This window comes from Orcinus orca, chromosome 3, assembly GCF_937001465.1.
Source record: "Orcinus orca chromosome 3, mOrcOrc1.1, whole genome shotgun sequence".
Taxonomy (NCBI): domain Eukaryota; kingdom Metazoa; phylum Chordata; class Mammalia; order Artiodactyla; family Delphinidae; genus Orcinus; species Orcinus orca.
In genome coordinates, this window is record NC_064561.1 from 126176804 (window position 1) to 126195976 (window position 19173).

Genomic DNA, 19173 nt, shown 5'->3' on the forward strand with positions numbered 1-19173 from the left:
ATATATATATATACCACATCTTTATCCATTCATCTTTCGATGGGCATTTAGGTTGCTTCCATGACCTGGCGACTGTAAATAGTGCTGCAGTGAACATTGGGGTGCATGTGTCCTTTTGAATTCTGGTTTTCTCAGGGTATATGCCCAGTAGTGGGATTGCTGGGTCATATGGTAGTTCTATTTTTAGTTTTCTAAGGAACCCCCATACCGTTCTCCAGAGTGGCTGTATCAGTTTACATTCCCACCAACAGTGCAAGAGGGTTCCCTTTTCTCCACACCCTCTCCAGCATTTGTTGTTTGTAGATTTTCTGATGATACCCATTTTAACAAGTGTGAGGTGATGCCTCGTAGTTTTGATTTGCATTTCTGTAATGATTAGTGATGTTGAGCATCCTTTCATATGTTTGTTGCAAATCTGTATATCATTTTTGGAGAAATGTCTAGGCCTTTTGCCCATTTTGGGGTTGGGTTGTTTCTTTTTTTGATATTCAGCTACGTGAGCGGCTTGTATATTTTGGAAATTAATCCTTTGTCGGTTGCTTCATTTGCAAATATTTTCTCCCATTCTGAGGGTTGTCATTTCATCTTGTTTATGGTTTCCTTTGCTGTGCAAAAGCTTTGAAGTTTCATTAGCTCCCATTTGTTTATTTTTGTTTTTATTTACATTTCTCTAGGAGGTGGGTCAAAAAAGATCTTGCTGTGATTTATGTCAGAGTGTTCTTCCTATATTTTCCTCTAAGAGTTTTATGGTGTCTGGGCTTACATTTAGGTCTTTAATCCATTTTGAGTTTATTTTTGTGTATGGTGTTAGGGAGTGTTCTAATTTCATTCTTTTACATGTAGCTGTCCAGTTTTCCCAGCACCACTTATTGAAGAGACTGTCTTTTCTCCATTGTATATCCTTGCTTCCTTTGTCATAGATTAGTTGACTATAGATGCTTGGGTTTATCTCTGGGCTTTCTATCCTGTTCCATTGCTCTACATTTCTGTTTTTGTGCCAGTACCATACTATCTTGATTAGCTTTGTAGTATGGTCTGAAGTCAGGGAACCTGATTCATCCAGCTCCATTTTTTTCCCTCAAGATTGCTTTGGCTGTTCGGGATCTTTTGTGTCTCCATACAAATTTTAAGATTTTTTGTTCTAGTTCCGTAAAAAATGCCATTGGTAATTTGATGGGGATTGTATTGAATCTGTAGATTGCTTTGGGTAGTATAGTCATTTTCACAATATTGATTCTTCCAATCCAAGAACATGGTATTTCTCTCCATCTGTTTGTGTCATCTTAGATTTCTTTCATCACTGTCTTTATAGGTTTCTGAGTACAGGTCTTTTACCTCCTTAGGTTTATTCCTAGGTATTTTATTCTTTTTGTTGCAATAGAGAATGGAATTGTTTCCTTAATTTCTCTTTCTGATCTTTCATTGTTAGTGTATAGGAATTCAAAAGATTTCTGTGCATTAATTTTGTATCCTGCTACTTTACCAAATTCATTGATTAGCTCTAGTAGTTTTCTGGTGGCATCTTTAGGATTACCTATGTATAGTATCATGTCATCTGCAAACAGTGACCCTTTTACTGCTTCTTTTCCAATTTGTATTCCTTTTATTTCTTTTTCTCCTCTGATTGCCATGGCTAGGACTTCCAAACCTCTGTTGAGTAAGAGTGGCGAGACTGTACATCCTTGTCTTATTCCTGATGTTAGAGGAAATAAATGCTTTCAGTTTTTCACCATTGAGAGTGATGTTTGCTGTGGGTTTGTCATATATGGCCTTTATTATGATGAGGTAGGTTCCCTCTGTGCCCACTTTCTGGAGAGGTTTTGTCCTAAATGGGTGTTGAAGTTTGTCAAAACCTTTTCCTACATCTACTGAGCTAATCATATGGTTTTTATTCAGTTTGTTAATATGGTGTATCACACTGATTGATTTGCATATATTGAAGAATCCTTGCATCCCTGGATAAATCCCATTTGATCATGGTGTATGATCCTTTTAATGTGTTGTTGGATTCTGTTTGCCAGTATTTTGTTGAGGATTTTTGCATCTATATTCATCAGTGATATTGGTCTGTAATTTTCCTTTTTTGTAGTATCTTTGTCTGGTTTTGGTATCAGGGTGATGGTGGCCTCGTAGAATGAGTTTGGGAGTGTTCCTCCCTCTGTACTTTATTGGAAGAGTTTGAGAAGGATGGATGTTAGCTCTTCTCTTTGTTTGATAGAATTCACCTGGGAAGCCATCTGGTCCTGGACTTTTGCTTGTTGCAAGATTTTTCTTCACAGTTTCAATTTCATTACTTGTGAGTGGTTTGCTCACAGTTTCTGTTTCTTCCTGGTTCAGTCTTGGAAGGTTATACCTTTCTAAGAATTTGTCCATTTCTTCCAGGTTGTCCACTTTATTGGCATAGAATTGCTTGTAGTAGTCTCTTATAATGCTTTGTATTTCTGCGGTGTTCATTGTAACTTCTCCTCTTTCATTTCTAATTTTATTGATTTGAGTTATTTCCCTCTTTTTCTTGATGAGTCTGGCTAATGGTTTATCAATTTTATCTTCTCAAAGAACCAGCTTTTAGTTTTATTGATCTTTGCTATTATTTTCTTTGTTTCTATTTCATTTATTTCTGCTCTGATCTTTATGATTTCTTTCCCTCTGCTAACTTTGGGTTTTGTTTGTTCTTCTTTCTCTAGTTGCTTTAGGTGTAAGCTTAGGTTGTTTATTTGAGATTTTTCTTCTTTCTTGAGGTGGGATTGTACTGCTATAAACTTCCCTCTTAGAACTGCTTTTGCTGCATCCCATAGGTTTTGGATCGTCGTGTTTTCGTTGTCATTTGTCTCTAGGTATTTTTTGATTTCCTCTTTGATTTCTTCAGTGATCTCTTGGTTATTTAGTAACGTATTGTTTAGCCTCCATGTGTTTATGCTTTTTACGTTTTCTTCCCTGTAATTGATTTCTAATCTTATAGCGTTGTGGTTGGGAAAGATGCTTGATATGATTTCAATTTTCTTAAATTTACCAAGGCTTGATTTGTGACCCAAGGGGTGATCTATCCTGGAGAACGTTCTGTGTGCACTTGAGAAGAAAGTGTGATCTGCTGTTCTTGGATGGAATTTCCTATAAATATCAATTAAATCTATCTGGTCTGTTGTGTCATTTAAAGCTTGTGTTTCCTTATTTTCTATCTGGATGATCTGTCCATCGGTGTAAGTGAGGTGTTAAAATCCCCCACTATTATTGTGTCACTGTCGATTTCCTCTTTTATAGGTGTTAGCATTTGCCTTACGTATTGAGGTGCTCCTGTGTTGGGTGCATAAACATTTATAATTCTTATATCTTCTTCTTGGATTAATCTCTTGATCATAATATAGTGTCCTTGTCTCTTGTAACATTATTTTAAAGCCTATTTTATCTGCTATGAGTATTGCTACTCCAGCTTTCTTTTGATTTCCATTTGCATGGAATATCTTTTTTCATCCCCTCACTTTCAGTCTGTATGTGTCCCTAGGTCTGAAGTGGGTCTCTTGTAGACAGCATATATACAGGTCTTCTTTTTGTATCCATTCAGCGAGCCTGTGTCTTTTGGTTGGAGCATTTAATCCATTCACGTTTAAGGTAATTATCGATATGTATGTTCCTATGACCATTTTCTTAATTGTTTTGGGTTTGTTTTTGTGGGTCCTTTTCTTCTCTTGTGTTTCCCACTTAGAGAAGTTCCTTTAGCATTTGTTGTAGAGCTGGTTCGGTGGTGCTGAATTCTCTTAGCTTTTGTTTGTCTGTAAAGCTTTCAATTTCTCCATTGAATCTGAATGAGATCCTTGAGTTATCTTGGTTGTAGGTTCTTCCCTTTCATCACTTTAAATATATCATGCCACTCCCTCCTGGCTTGTAGAGTTTCTGCTGAGAAATCAGCTGTTAACCTTATGGGAGTTCCCTTGTATGTTATTTGTTGTTTTTCCCTTGTTGGCTTTTAATAATTTTTCTTTGTCTTTAATTTTTCTCAGTTTCATTACTGTGTGTCTCGGTGTGTTTTTCCTTGGGATTCTCTATGCTTCCTGGACTTGGGTGGCTATTTCCTTTCCCATGTTAGAGAAGTTGTCGACAATAATCTCTTCAAATATTTTCTTGGGTCCTTTCTCTCCTTTCTCCTTCTGGGACCCCTATAATGTGAATGTTGGTGCGTCTGATGTTGTCCCAGAGGTCTCTTAGGCTGTCTTCATTTCTTTTTATTCTTTTTTTTTTATTCTGTTCCACGGCAGTGAATTCCACCATTCTGTCTTCCAGGCCACTTATCCGTTCTTCTGCCTCAGTTATTCTGCTATTGATTCCTTCTAGCGTATTTTTCATTTTAGTTATTGTATTGTTCATCTCTGTTTGTTTGTTCTTTAATTCTTCTAGGTGTTTGTTCTCTAATTCTTCTAGGTCTTTGTTAAACATTTTTTGCATCTTCTCAATCTTTTCCTCCATTCTTTTTCTGAGGTCCTGGATCATCTTCACTATCATTATTCTGAATTCTTTCTCTGAAGTTTGCCTATCTCCACTTCATTTACTTGTTTTTCTGAGGTTTTACCTTGTTCCTTCACCTGGTACATAGTCCTCTGTCTTTTCATTTTGTCTGTCTTTCTATGAATGTGGTTTTTGTTCCACAGGCTGCAGGATTGTAGTTCTTGCTGCTTCTGTCTGTGCTCTGCTGGATGAGGCTATCTAAGAGGCTTGTGTAAGCTTCCTGATGGGAAGGACTGGTGGTGGGTAGAGCTGGGTGTTGCTCCGGTGGGCAGAGTTCAGTAAAACTTTAGTCTGCTTGTTTGCTGATGGGTGGGGCTTTGTTCCCTCCCTGTTGGTTGTTTGGCTTGAGGTGACCCAGGACTGGAGCCTACCTGGGCTCTTTGGTGGGGCTAATGACAGACTCTGGGAGGGCTTACACCAAGGAGTACTTCCCGGAACTTCTGCTGCCAGTGTTCTTGTCCCCACGGTGAGCCACAGCCACCCCCCGCCTCTGCAGGAGACCCTCCAACACCAGCAGGTAGGTCTGGTTCAGTCTGCTATGGGGTCACCGCTCCTTCCCCTGGGTCCCGATGCGCACACTACTTTGTGTGTGCCCTCCAAGAGTGGAGTCTCTGTTTCCCCAGTCCTGTTGAAGTCCTGCAATCAAATCCCGCTAGCCTTCAAAGTCTGATTCTCTGGGAATTTCTCCTCCTGTTGTCGGACCCCCAGGTTGGGAAGCCTTGATGTGGGGCTCAGAACCTTCCCTCCAGTGGGTAGACTTCTGTGCTATAATTGTTTTCTGGTTTGTGAGTCACCCACCCAGCAGTTATGGGATTTGATTTTATTGTGATTGCACCCCTCCTACCGTCTCATTGCAGCTTCTCCTTTGTCTTTGGATGTGGGGTATCTTTTTTGGTGAGTTCCAGTGTCTTCCTGTTAATGATTTTTCAGCAGTTAGTTGTGATTCTAAGTTGGGAGTGAGTGCATGTCCATCTCCTCCTCCATCTTGAACCAATCTCCAAAATTGGAAAGGTGTAGTAGAACTAGCTTTTTTTAATTGAATTGTTTTTATAGTGTCTTCCAGATTTTCTCGTCATTGTTTGAACTAGACTACCAGAGGAGTCATATTGTTGGCATTTGCATTGTCTTCCGATTAAGAAATTTTTTGTGAACCCTCTATGTACACTTTGAATAGACTTAAACAAGTATCATAAAGTTAAACTACTTTATTTGGCCTCTTTGTTCTGCTGCAGAGAATTCTGTGAGGTTAGTGCTAGAACAAATCTTAAAGATCTTTGAAGTTACTAAAAGATGCCCAGCCAGGATTTTCTCATCACCCAGGCGTTAGGATTGTTGAGGTGCTAAATGAGGATGTCTCCATTATGTATAGCACATAACTTGCCTGCGTTTTATCTAACTTCCTCCCTTACAACATGCTGGGTGGCAGCAGCAGTGGTTGGTGGTGGTAGTAGTTGGTGGTACCACCCGTATTATAAAGATAAGGAAATGGGCCAGGATTCCAGGCCTACTGAGTGACTCTCAAGTCTTTTCTCTGTTTGACTCTGCTACTTTTTAGTGCCTTATGTATTTAATGTCTAGAATATAGTGTTTAGCAGAATAGGAAGAGCTGACGTGCTTGAAGACTAGAACTTTGGGGGTAGAGGTCTTAACATCACACACTTCAGTACCGGCTTCACAAAACCACAGTACCTACATGTCACAGAACCCCACCAGATCTATAAATTTTGTCTTAAAGGTTAAATCTGGCCTTCATTTGGTGCCTTAACTGTCTTCCTGTCTTCCAGTTTGGAAGGATGAAACATCACCACAAACAAGCCCAAGGAGGGTATTTTATCTTGGATTTTTCAACCCAAGGATGAGACTCAACATAGCTACCACTTTTGTGGGCAGCCTGCTGCAAAATGACCACTGAGGTAGTGACTGAAACATGCTTTGGACCCACCCCTAGTCAGTTTACTGTGATTCTTTTCTATTACTACTCCTTGCAATTGGGAGACCCAAGTGGTAGCTGGGCCCGGCGGCAGGGAATCCTTGTGTGGCAATAAGTCAAGATGCCAACATCCAGCAATTTTAGCGATATAGATATGTAGCACTAACTCTACAGCACCCAAAACAAGTTGCAGAGAAATATTTGTTGAGCACCTACTACATGCCATGAAGTGTTCCAGGATTAAGGATACAGCAACAAACAGCACATCTGGCATTCACTGTTTTTGTCATAACCAAGCTTTTTAGAAATGCACCTAAACTAAGAGGAAATAGACATTGAGATCAAGAGCATTTCAATACAGTGCATTAATGGTAGACTTAACCACATTTGAGGTGTGTGAAAGTCTTTTTGATTCTTGGTTCTCAGTTGTGTCCTCAAAAGGTAGATAGGGAATGGATTGTTGCTGTGTTTTAACAAGTTCACCAACTTCCATGCACGTCAATAGCACCAAATTAGTAAGCTGGTCTACTCTGCTGATTATTTAAATCTACAATTTATTTTGTGGTTTGTGACTTTGATTTTTCATTTGTAACATCCAGTAGATTTTTCTGTTACTTCTAAGTGTATTTCTCCCCATGTTTCTGGATACCATGCATTCAACAAACTGAAAGGAATGAAATTTAGAAGCCAGAAGACCAGAGTTTTTCTGGCTCTCTCACTTGAACACGTTTGATTTTGCCAAGACGTTTTCATGTCTCTAAATCTATTTTTCTCTTCCATAAAATAATATGAAATCATCTACATCACAGGATTGTTTGGGGAAGAGTGTGATAATGTATTCAAAACACTTTGCACTCTACTGTGCAAATGTAAGGAATGATTTGGTCAACCACAAATATGTGCTATATACTGTCTTTTGAGTGCTGAAGGCGGGAATCTGAATAAGACACAGGAATAATGACAAGAAGGACGCAAACATTTTGGGGCTTTGAGCCAAACCGTAAGTCATGTGGGGTTTAGCCTATACGGTATGTCTAATGAGGGAGAAAACCAGAAAGAGGCAGAGCAGTTCATGGAAGACCTTGAATGCTGTGCAAAGAGCTTGATGTTCATTCTACCAGCAATGGGCATCACTGAAGGGCTTTCTTGAGCATTACATATCTAAGAAAAATCAGTGGGAGTTGGTGCCTGGTTGTTTGGATGTAGAATAAGTCAACCATTAATGTTCTTACTTGTGTATAATTCTCATGCTAATGTCAGAATAAGTGACAATTACAGTGTAGTAATAGTGACAGCTTTTAAAACTTGGGAAATGAAAGTGATAGTGCCTCAAACGAGCTGCCCAGCAGTCATTGCCAAGCTTGTAAACGAATGTGGAAGCATTCAGAGCTGCAGAATCAGGGTAGACATGAGTCTCCTAAGTGACCTCTTTTCTCCTGATCGAGTTATCCTTTAATACCTAATGCCTCTTGCTAAATGTTTCAATAGTGCCCTTATCTCCAAGGACTGAGTCCACACTCCTTGACTTCAGTCTGATGTTCAATGTATCATTTTAAGAGTTTGGCCTTACTGCATCTGCCTTACCAGCCTGCCTCTCCTTGGTCCCCTCTACAAATAAATCATCCCATCCAGGTGGACTTAACTCCAGTCACTCAGTGATCCATGCTCACCTTCGAAGGAACTTCTCTCTCTCCTCCCTTCAGTCAACATCCAGAACCTACTTCAGGGTTCCAGTTTCTGACCTTAACTATACCCGCCCCCTCAACCCTCAACTCTTCCTCTCCAGTTGTATGTGCTTTTCCCGTCATACTTGGATTATGCCACTACTATGACACTGCTGTTGTGTTCATCTATCAGCTCTACTAATAAGCCAGACTCTAGCTTATCAGTGCAATTGGCTCATGTATATATATACAGGAGAGAGTAAATAAAGCATTTCATGGAATTTGTAGAGCCAGTTAAGGGCTTAGAAGCCAGCCAATCCAACTATGTCATTATACGAATAAGGAAACTGAGGGAAAGAAACACGAAGCCAATAACCCAGGTGTCACAGCTAGTGGCAGAGCCTTGACTGAAATGGAGGTCTCTGGATTCCCAGCTCCCTCAACACTGCCCTTGTCTTCCTATTGTAACTATTATTTTCTCTTTGGAGTAAGTCCTAATTACAAATTTATTGTGTCAGTCATTCAACAACACGGAGGACCGTTAATTTTAAGGTACTGTACTAGGTTACAAGAAAAGACATGGTACCTGTCTTCAAGAGACCTTGGCCTGGAGGAAAATGTGGGCAAGATGTACCACTGAAATATGGAAACAAAAAATTTCAACTTTTATTTGTTTTATCTTTATCATTTTAGTTTTGTTTTTTCTGATGGAGTGCTCAAGGTTGTTCAAGGTTTGGATTCTACTGGCCTGGGTAGGCACTGTCCTAAAAGCAAGTTAAAAATGGGCCTTTCCTCAAGAGCTTTCCATTTAAAGTTGTTAAATTATCCAGGCTATACCAGCAAGCCAGCTTCAAGCTTTGGCTGCTTACCAAGGGTTGTGCAGTGTGGGTGAGATCATCCGGATCTGAAGGAACCATGGCCAGAGGTGAGTGGGCTGCTCACACACACCTGAGTCTACTTTCCTATTAAAAGCAATAAAGGTTTAAAAATGTGGTAAGTTGTTCACAGGCCATACCCTAGATCAAGAGACTGAGGTAGAAAATGCACCAAAACTTAGTGGGTTTTGACCATTTAGAGCCCTGAGGCTATAGCCCTAGTCCACACGGTGAAATGGGCAGGGAGGTAGGGGCACCAGTGTTTATCTCCCTTGTGAACTAAGGGCTAGGAGAGAGCTGCAGAATGAGGTTCTTCCATCACACATCATTTAGGGCTAATAATACTCTGGATTTGCTTGACTGTGTCCACTGCTTTTAACATACAATCCCAGCTGATTTTGCTGTGGAGACTGAGACAGAGCTCCCTTCACTGTCCCCTCCCTCCACTTCACCCACTAAACGCCGTTTACCATTTCAAATTTCAAGTGACAGGAAAGCAAAGGAGTTCCATAATCAACACAGGCTAGTGACTGCAGTCCTTTTCTTTTGGATTACTTCCTGATACTTTCTTGCCAAGACACACAAGGTGCCTGTGTGCTTTATGTTAGTAAATGGCACAGGGCCCTACTGCCTTTAGGCTCTCTGCCCTCTGGCTTCAGAACTGACCAGTCGAATGGTCTGTGGAATCAGCTTCTTGCCTCTGAGTGACCCTGCTCCAGGGCCGCAATCCTGGGAAGTTAAGGTATCAGTACAAAGCAGTCAAACTTTGCGGCTATAGGGTGGGTGAGGTGAGGGTACTGAGCAGGGAATGGTATATACACGAACCTCTTTAAAGGTAGACTTTTTTCCCCTTTGGTCCCCCACTGTCTCATTTGGGAGAGAGACCAGAGACCAAGGGGTAGGAAAGTGAGGGGAAAAAGTGGCTAAAAATGTCCTTTTCTGGGGCAGTCATTCCATTCTTTGAAAATGCAGATAATTTGGTGTTTTGCCAAGCGGGGGGGGGGGCAGGAGGGGAGACACAGACCCAAATAACATACCTTCTAGTTGGTTATATCTCTCTAGGATTAATTCTGTCTTATTAAGCAGCTATTAAGCAGCACTTGGCCTCTCCGTGGGTGTCTGCTGTGTGCTTCTGAATAAAAACTTTCTAATACCATTTATTCACAGTAACACCAGGCACTTCACACTGAAACCCAGCACCGTTAGAGCAGCAACAGCAATACTAGAAAGAAATGTGGAAGTCCCAGCCCCACCCAAGACCAAGGGAATCAGGAGCCCAGGTGAGTGTGCTGCACTGGAGCTGGAGAATCCCTGGATTACAACACTCTCTCGTGTCCCACCTCCTAACTCCAGCTGGTGGCACGAGGGTCTCTCCCACTGGCCTTAGAGAACAACTGTGTGGAAGTGTCTCACATCCTGATACAAGAGTACCCACACCTCCCTCGGGAGCTCCCAAACTTGCTCAGGAAGAAAAGAACAAAAAGTATATGTGTGTGTGATGGAAGGAGGGGTTCCATGCATCTCATAATGGAAAAGGGAATCTGTTAAGATATAAATAAATCATTTGCCATCTTCTTTTGGCTTGCAGTGTAGAAGTTATCTTTTTGCTAACTGGGCAAAGTTCATTCTTAATAAATTCAAGTCATGTCCAGAACAGAAAGACAGCTTGAGAAACATTGGTCTTGAAAAAAAATTCCTATAGTGAATTTACTGCTCTTACTTGAACCTTCTGTACACAGTGGATTTGTATTGATGTTTTGCTGTTCTGTGTCCTCTTGTTTGAGCTCAGACCCTTCAATGTGAGATGTTCTCTTTGGATTTAATTCTCCATACTCTCCAAAGATGAGGAAAAATCCTGTGCTGCCACATGCATCTCACTGCTCATCAAATCACCTGAGCAGTAAGGGGACGAAACTTTCCCATCTCCTGTCCAGCTTGCCCCACTCTCGAGAGGGCCGACCAGACAAGTGATCACATGCCATTTTGGGAGAAAAATTCAAAATGATTCTCAAGTATCTGGGCTTAGTTCTTAGTGGCTCATACATACCTGTTCACGTCTCTAACTATGGCAGAAGTATAGTCAAAAATCACCAGAATTTGGGATTTTAAAGAGGCCAGCCTCAGCTATATAAGCTGTACTGTCAGTTGATACAGCTTATGTACATACCTGCAATGGCCATTTGGTTTTGGCTGCCCAACCTTTATGGCCTCTTCCTCTCAACTGTCATACCCCCAATATCCAAAAGTAGTCCATGATGATAAATCTGAACTACTCAAGTATAAGGAAGATAGTTTTAATATATATATAACCCTGGCCTGCTGTTCTGTTGTAGAGTGGGAGAAGACAATGGGAACGATAAATGGGTTTTGGGGCACCTAGTGTGAATTACAGGGTACCACTCTGGCCAGACTTTAAAGCTTCCAGGTCTCAGGCAGGCCTATGGTTAATCCAAACAAAAAAGGTTACTGATTACACTTATCAGTATTAACCTCCTTTTCATAATTTACTGGAACTGGGGGAAAAAGTATAACAAAATGTATACAATTTAGTAACTGTACAAAACATTAGTTTAGCAAGATATTGGTTACAGTCACCAAAATGAAGACTCAAAATATTTCTCACTGCCACTTCCATGAAAAATTCAGATAAAAAGTCACTGGATGAAAAGTCACAACAGAAGCAATTTAAACTTTACATAAAACAGAAATTGTCAATCTTCCCCAACAATGCAGACACAATCACTCAGAGGCTCTCTGTACTGCCACGGCATTACTGGAATGTTTCTCAGAGTCCATCTTCTACATGAGCCATCAGCTTTCCAAGACCAACACTTGAAGCATTAGATGTAATACAAAATAAGGAGTTCTTTATTATTTATACAAAAGTTGTACATTAAAAAAAAAAAATTAAGATTCAACAACTCTGCTGACCCCCTGAGGAAGATTTTATGGGTCCATCAAAGAGCCCTGTGTGGATGTTTCAGTCACCAACCTCCTGGCCACAGGACAAGGGACACTCCCTCCACGGCCATTCACACAGCACCTTCACTGGCTCTGAAAGCTGACCTTCCCCTTCATTAGGCTCAACAAGCAAGCCAGGCTTTCCTGGACAACATTAAAGAACACTGCCTTCTCTGGCCCAAGCTTAGAATGTTTTACCAGTATATCGGGTGATTTTTGTTTATTTCTTGAACGCTTTCAATAAACTCCTAGCACAAGAAGCTTTATTACAACATATACAAATTTGGTACAGTTCTTTACAAAAAACTACCTAGATTTTTCAGCTAAATAAATTTAAGTGTCTTTTAAGAAATTAAACTTGGCTTCAAGAAATGGTAATTTTCTTCCAAACTTGTGTTTTCTACCCCCTGAGTTCTAAGAGAGGTCACAGACTTGTATGTCATTGATAAACAGAGTCACCTTTGTCTAAGCAGTATTAAGAGCTCTTGCATCTTTCATAAAAAGCACAAAACTCTGTTTCTTAAAGGCTTATATGCTGAAAGATATGTTATAGCCAATCTAGACAAACATTTGTATTTAGACAAGAGTCCTCTCTGAACAAATAGCCTGCAGAGATAAATGCAGTGATTTTTTTTCTTGAAAGAGAACTGTTTAGCACTGCTTAGCACATTATTCTGTAATTTGGGAATAAGAGTAATTCTTCCTCTGAAGAAAGCAGGTCCCCTTCTGAAGAATCATGTTGCCTATCACCTCCAAAAATCAAAATAGACCAGCACCAAATGAAGTATTCGTTTACAAAAAATAAACTTAGCTCTTATTTTTTTTAAAGGTCTACAACCCAGACTTAATAAATTAACTATGAAATCAGGAGTTTTGTCAGCTATAGTATAATTTAAAAATCCATTTTCAACCCAGGATTGGGGCTAGGGCGGGTGTGGACAGGAGGAGGGTTTAATCTCACACTGATCACCATGAACTCCAAGAATTTTATCAAAAGAAAACTTGTTTTTCCAGCTGTATTCTCTTTCAGAAGTGTGCTGTAGCTTACCATCTGTGATACTATAAAGGCATAATATCCACGTTGAGATCTTTCCAAAGAGCACAGCACGTAAAGCATGTAAACTTCTCAGATCTGAGAACTCTGCATGGAAAGAAGAACCTCAGACTTTCTGAAAGAGCCAAAAACCAAGCAGTCGTCTCACTGATCATGTCTATTCATCCTCAACAAGACACTGCATCGAGCTTTTTTAATTCACAGATTTTATGTTAGTCCTTTAGAACCCAACGCCTGTGTTTCAGTTCTGAACTGTCGGGCTATTCAAGCTGCCTTCTTAGTGCAAGTTCCTTGGAAGTCTTGTAAATTTATCTTTGACCTACAGCAGAAAAAGACAAAGGAGAGATATACAAAATATCAGGAACGCAAAATTTTAAGTTAGGACTTGTATCTGAGAAGTAGGTTTTTCTACTGCATATTTTAAGTATAGGGAAAACATATTAAACAAATCTTTAAGTCTTACCTGTTGTGGATCATGTGACTTCTGACAAGATGTCCTGCTGCCAATGCTGCCAGCAGAGACAATTCTCCAGCCATCACTGTACCGCACACAATTCGGGCAAGCTGCCGGGCGTTTTCCCCAGGATTGTCTTTACACGCTCCCTGAACACCTAGCATCTGCAGCCAGGGACAGACACAGCAGGACTCACCCTTCAAGGCATGGCAACAACTTCCTATTCAATCAATTAAAATGAGGGCAACTACAATGGCATTAGAATAGAACCAGGCTCCAGTGGAAGTACTACATTTCCAAGATCTGACAGCCAGTACTAACAATGGAATACACCACAGTGAACCTAACATCCACAGCCTGGCTGGAAGTGCACTTACTCAGAGCAGATGAACAATCATTTGCTCTCTTAATCTACTTTCTCAATTTACTAAGCCTGTGCCTGAACATGCTTTACTTGGACACACTGGATTAGGCCGGTGGGAAACGAATGAAAAGACCGGCTAAAATAGAGAGGGGAGCGATATGTGGTATCAGGTAGAAACACAAAGAATCCCAACGAGTCGGAACTGGGCTTGAGGTCACTGGAGCCTGTGCCCCATGTGTCTTACCTGCAGACATGCTTGCTGAGGGAGCAGGTTAGTCCCACCACCCACAGTCCCTATTTCTATAGATGGCATGGTGCAGCTGATATACAAGTCTTCATTTGTGGGACCACTTGCTTCTATTAAAGTAATACAGTTTGAACTACCAACATTCTGTGCTGCATCCTTAAAAAAACAGAAAGGAAAAAAGATAAAACTTATCTCACTTAGAACAACGCAAGACAAGAAAGGTGGAGGCTGGCGCCCTCACCTGTCCACAGGCAATGTAGATGGCAGTTACAATGTTTGCTGCGTGGGCATTGAAGCCACCGATGCTCCCAGCCATGGCAGAGCCCACCAGATTTTTATTAATGTTGACCTCAATCATAGCCTCTGTAGTAGTCTTTAATACCTAGAAAACAGAGTGGTGCACATCTTACATCTTCCCCCAGAAGATTCAGGAGTGGGTTACCCAGATCTACTTTCTGTACCTCCAGAAAACAAGGGAGTGTAGATGTGGCCCCATGTAAGCCCCATCCTCAATAAGAAGATTATCAGTAAGGTCTGTTCCGTGAATGCCACCCACAGGCAGATGGGTGAGATAAGATAAAACACACCCGTATATTCAAGTTTACTTAACCCTTAATATTACTTTTCCCAATTTTGTAATCCAATGAAAGATTAACAAAATAAAAGTCATCCAATCACTCACTTCTCTGACAACCTTGGCTGGAATTACAGCTTCACAAACAACAGACTTTCCTCTTCCCTCTATCCAATTTATAGCAGCAGGTTTCTTGTCAGTACAGTAGTTACCACTAACTGCCAGAATCTGCATTTCAGGGAAATACTCATGAAGCTTTGAAAGTGCTTTCTCTGTACCCTATTAGCCAGAAACAAACAAACAAACAAACAAACAGCAACAGCAAAAACTGTATTAGAACAGTTATTTATAAATCAGAGGCTTTATTTGTATCTAATAATACTAACACTTCTAAATATAAGAACTATAATAATCTTTTCCTAATACGTTTTTAGATATGAAAATGGAGTTCTTTATAGTCATTGATGAATAGGATGATGAGAATATAATGAGAATATTAAAAAAAACTCATTGAGAATATAATACTGTATTCATGTCACTGGGGAGTGAGTACTCAATCCACCATCAACATGTAATAAATTCCCTCTTCTAGTTATTAAATTGTTACCCAAAGGCCCAAGTTACCGAGCCTGTAAAGAGAAGTCAGACATTAAAGTAAATCTTGTTGTTAACGGAAAGTCATTAGGATTTATATAAAATGTAAACAAGCCTTCCAATGACTTCCAATTAAGTTAAATTAATTCAATTAACTCACACTTCAAAAACACAAAACATACTTATTGGCAATTTAAGTGTTTTTTTTTTAATTGTGGTAAAATACACAAAACATAGAATTCACCATCTTAACTATTTTCAAGTGTATAGTTCAGTAGTGTTAAGTACATTCACATTGTGTGTAAGCAATCTCCAGAACTCTTTGTCTTGCAAAACTGAAACTCTATACCCATTAAACTCCTCATTCCACTTAGCCCCTGGTAACCACCCTTCTTTCAGTCCCTATGAATTTAACTAATCTAGGGAACTCTTAAGTGGGAATCATACAGTATTTGTCTTTCTGTGACCAGACTATTTCACTTAGTAAGTGAACCTCAAGGCTCATCCATATTTAGCATGTGTCAGAATTTCCTTTCTTTTTAGGGTTGAATAACATTCCACTGTATGTACATACCACACTTTATTTATCCATTCATCTGCTGATGGACACTTGGGCTGCTTCTAGCTTTTGGCTATTGTGAATGCTGCTATGAACATGGCTATACGAACGTCTTTTTGAGATCCTGCTTGTAATTCTATTTTTATTTTTTTCAGGAACTGCTATACTATTTATTGGAAAATTTTAAAGCGTATGTATTTAGTCACTATACTCTCTTTCTGAATAGTCCTTATAACAGGTAAAGCACAATTAGCCTAGCTAATTGACTTTAACATTTTACATTTCTATCTGATAAACAACAAATATCAGTAGAATAAAATTTAAGCTATACACAATCTTCTAAGGAGATAATTAAAGGAACTATACACACATGAACTTGGCTTCTTAAATATGTCTTGAAGCCTCTAGAAGAGGTCAGCTTTCAGGTTTAAGAAAGTTTTGAAGAACAAATCCCCAGATTCCTCCCAGCCCTTCTGAGTAGACCCAGAACATGTACAATGTTAAGTCTAAATATATCAAATACAAACACCACCAATCAACAAATGCCTGCTTTATATAACATGAGTTACATGAATCCAATATTTACCTTTCAATAAAAATCTTTCAATCAGTTAACTCTTTGAGTAAGTAGTATGTGTACATGGTACAAAATTCAAAAGTACAGGAGGGAATAGAGGGAATAAAGTAAAGAGCAAGTCTGTTCCCCCCCTCCAGGGACAGTCACTCCTGCAAGTTCTCATATAGTCCATCCATGCTCACCTTTGAAATCATGTTCATCCCCATGGCATCACCTGACTTCGACTGGAAACGGATGTAAAGGTTGCGTCCAGCAACACTCATCTGAAGTTTCTGTAGACGTGCAAATCTGTAAATAAAAGAAGCAAAGACTTTATTTTTTACTTTTTTAAGGAAATGGAAGTTATCTTAAAGTCTACCTTAGTTGGTTCATTTTACACATAAGAGAAAACTCATGGAGACTACATATTAAATGTACCTTCTTTAATTAAACATTATATTAGAATACTACTTCAACTCTGTCTCATTCTTCTTACATGCTGCAAGAAGGAAGGGCTGCAGAAAGTCATGTCATCATAAATAAACTTTAAAAGTTCAAATGAAAGCAAGCATATAAGCTTGAACTATAGTGGGGTTATCATTTGTATTGATTATACTTCTTTATAAATTTAATTTTTTGTATTCAAAGTATATCTGCTATACTAATATTTACCTCTATCCTGCTTGGAAAATCTTTTTCTCAGGCAATTCTGCCCTAGGGCAAGTTTTGGTCAAAACTCTTGTAGGGCAAAGTAATAGCCTAATCAAAGTGAGCCTTATAAAACCAACACACAAACTTGCAAGCTCACGCTATTTCTTTCTAATTAACCTTTATGGAGATATTCATTTGTATCAACATTCTGCTCCCCCCATCCCAACCAAGCATTAATATTACTTATTTTGAAAGAATGGATTGAAAGTTGATATTTTATTACATCACCTTAGGCAGTCAATACGTTAACAGTTATGTTTAGCCATCCTAGAAGATGGCACTGGTTCTGAAATAAACATAAATGCACATATAAGCCCCCCACACACACCTGCTGGTGCTGTCGAATGCCTCCTTTATCACTGTGAACCCTTCAGGTGTCTCGAGCCAGGCCTTCACTTCTGCAGAGTCACAAGCACGGGGAAAACGCACCACTGGGCCACGAGTGATCCCGTCTGCAAGGATTCGGCTGCTGGCACCTCCACCAAGCTATGAAGAGTATGTTACAAAAGCATGTTAATCCTGAAAACAGTTCTGCTTGTCCCAAAAGGTGTGCTTGATTGTCCCCAAATTTCTTCTCACTGCCTAGAGTGTATCTTAAAACAGGCAAATATATAAATGCCAACTTACACCTATTGCTCTGCAGCCTCTATTAGTACTGGCCACAAGACAACCTTCTGTTGTTGCCATTGGAACCTGAAATTCTTTTTCATCCAGGCACAGAGGTCCTGCCACTCCAACAGGGATGGGCATATAACCGATAACATTCTCACAGCAAGCTCCCATCACCTAAAAGGTAAAGTCAGGCACCAAGTGAAAATCTATATAGCAAATACCCAGCCCTTGTCATTAATAACTTTCTTCAAACTTAATGCTTTAGTGTATTTTTCAACCAAGTTTTTTATTTACTCTTTAAAAGTCTTGAGTAATGACTATAAATAAAAACAGGAAAAATATTTTTTAATTTTGATGACCTATATCATAAGCAGAATACAAAATTACAGTAAAATGAGTTAAAAAGGAAGATGTTTTATAAAACTCTGTATGTATAAAAGACAAGTCAAGAAAAAGACTGAAAAACTAAAGCTACAAAGCAAAGCTGCTCAAATCAAGAAAATAACATACCAAGGAGTAGTTATAGTCCCTGTAGGGCAGATACTGGAGAGAAGAAGGCTCTGGAAGTTTTCTGGAAAGTAACTGTCGACGAATAGATACACCTCGTTCATAGGTTTCCATCAGAGTTTCCAATTTGTAAGCTGGGATATGCTTAGCATTGACTAATTGGATGATCTCAGCATCACTAAGGAATTTTGCACCTTTCTAAAGAAATGGGGAAAAAATAGAAGGGGGTTGGATAGAGGGAAATGAAAAAAGACTTGAAGAACCATACTTCATACTCTTCATAATAAATAGACCATTTAATACAAACAGTGCTCTCCATAGAACTAAAACACAAGTACTTTAAGAACCCAAAGGAATTTGAAGTTCTAAAGAAGGAGATGATTTAAGTAGAAATAAGAACATCAAAATAAAGACAAATTCTTTATAAAAATGTGAAAACTAAACAAATGTTAAACCAAAAACACTAAATTGTTCAAGTGATGTTCATAGAAAAAAAATTTCCAATTAAGATGCTGACACCCACCCTATAAGTTTTGTAATACAGCATGACAGTTGAGATACTGGTACACATGTTAATAAGAATGAGGGAAAGGAAACTGATGAAGAAAAACACAATCTGTTCTCACTCATATGCACATAAATTAGGAATGAACCAGAGTAAGCAGATACGGATAGAACACAATAGTCACGCTAACTCATGAGCAGACTGTAGGCAGGACATCCTGTTCAAACATCAGAAAGAAAATAAGCCTCCTCAGGAGCATCAAGCTTACTTTAAAAAACCAAACCAAACAAAAAGCCCCCAAAACCTTTCTTCTTTCTCTGAAGTTCATTTCTGTGTGAAAACTTTCCTAGGCCTTAACACATATGAGAATACAGCAGTTGCTCATCTCTTTAATAAACAGTAATAAAGTAGAAAGAGCACTGTGACACTTGAGTCAGTAAATCTTGGACTCTTGATCCTAGCTTTACCATTTCCTAGATGTTTTACTTTGGGACATACTTAATTAACCC

At 39.4% G+C, this 19173-nt stretch overlaps 1 protein-coding gene and 1 long non-coding RNA gene across 4 annotated transcripts in view; one reads left to right on the forward strand and one right to left on the reverse strand.

Annotated features, from left to right (window-relative positions):
- Positions 1-1898: 1898 nt before the first annotated feature.
- Positions 1899-12349, forward strand: LOC125963923 (uncharacterized). The gene is made up of 2 exons (XR_007476371.1): positions 1899-10246; positions 10756-12349. It is a non-coding gene; the product is annotated as an uncharacterized LOC125963923 (long non-coding RNA).
- The window catches only part of HMGCR (3-hydroxy-3-methylglutaryl-CoA reductase), a 53228-nt gene continuing 45866 nt past the window's right edge, over positions 11812-19173 (reverse strand). For all 3 annotated transcript variants that reach the window (XM_033430035.2, XM_033430036.2, XM_004270816.4), the window contains exons 12-20: positions 18163-18357; positions 17668-17826; positions 17369-17526; positions 16533-16638; positions 14729-14899; positions 14288-14428; positions 14044-14202; positions 13445-13599; positions 11812-13300 (exon numbers count right to left, since the gene is read on the reverse strand). In XM_033430035.2, the coding sequence (XP_033285926.1) occupies positions 13246-13300; positions 13445-13599; positions 14044-14202; positions 14288-14428; positions 14729-14899; positions 16533-16638; positions 17369-17526; positions 17668-17826; positions 18163-18357 (1299 nt within the window). In that variant the 3' untranslated portion in view covers positions 11812-13245. The remainder of the gene's footprint in view (positions 13301-13444; positions 13600-14043; positions 14203-14287; positions 14429-14728; positions 14900-16532; positions 16639-17368; positions 17527-17667; positions 17827-18162; positions 18358-19173) is intronic.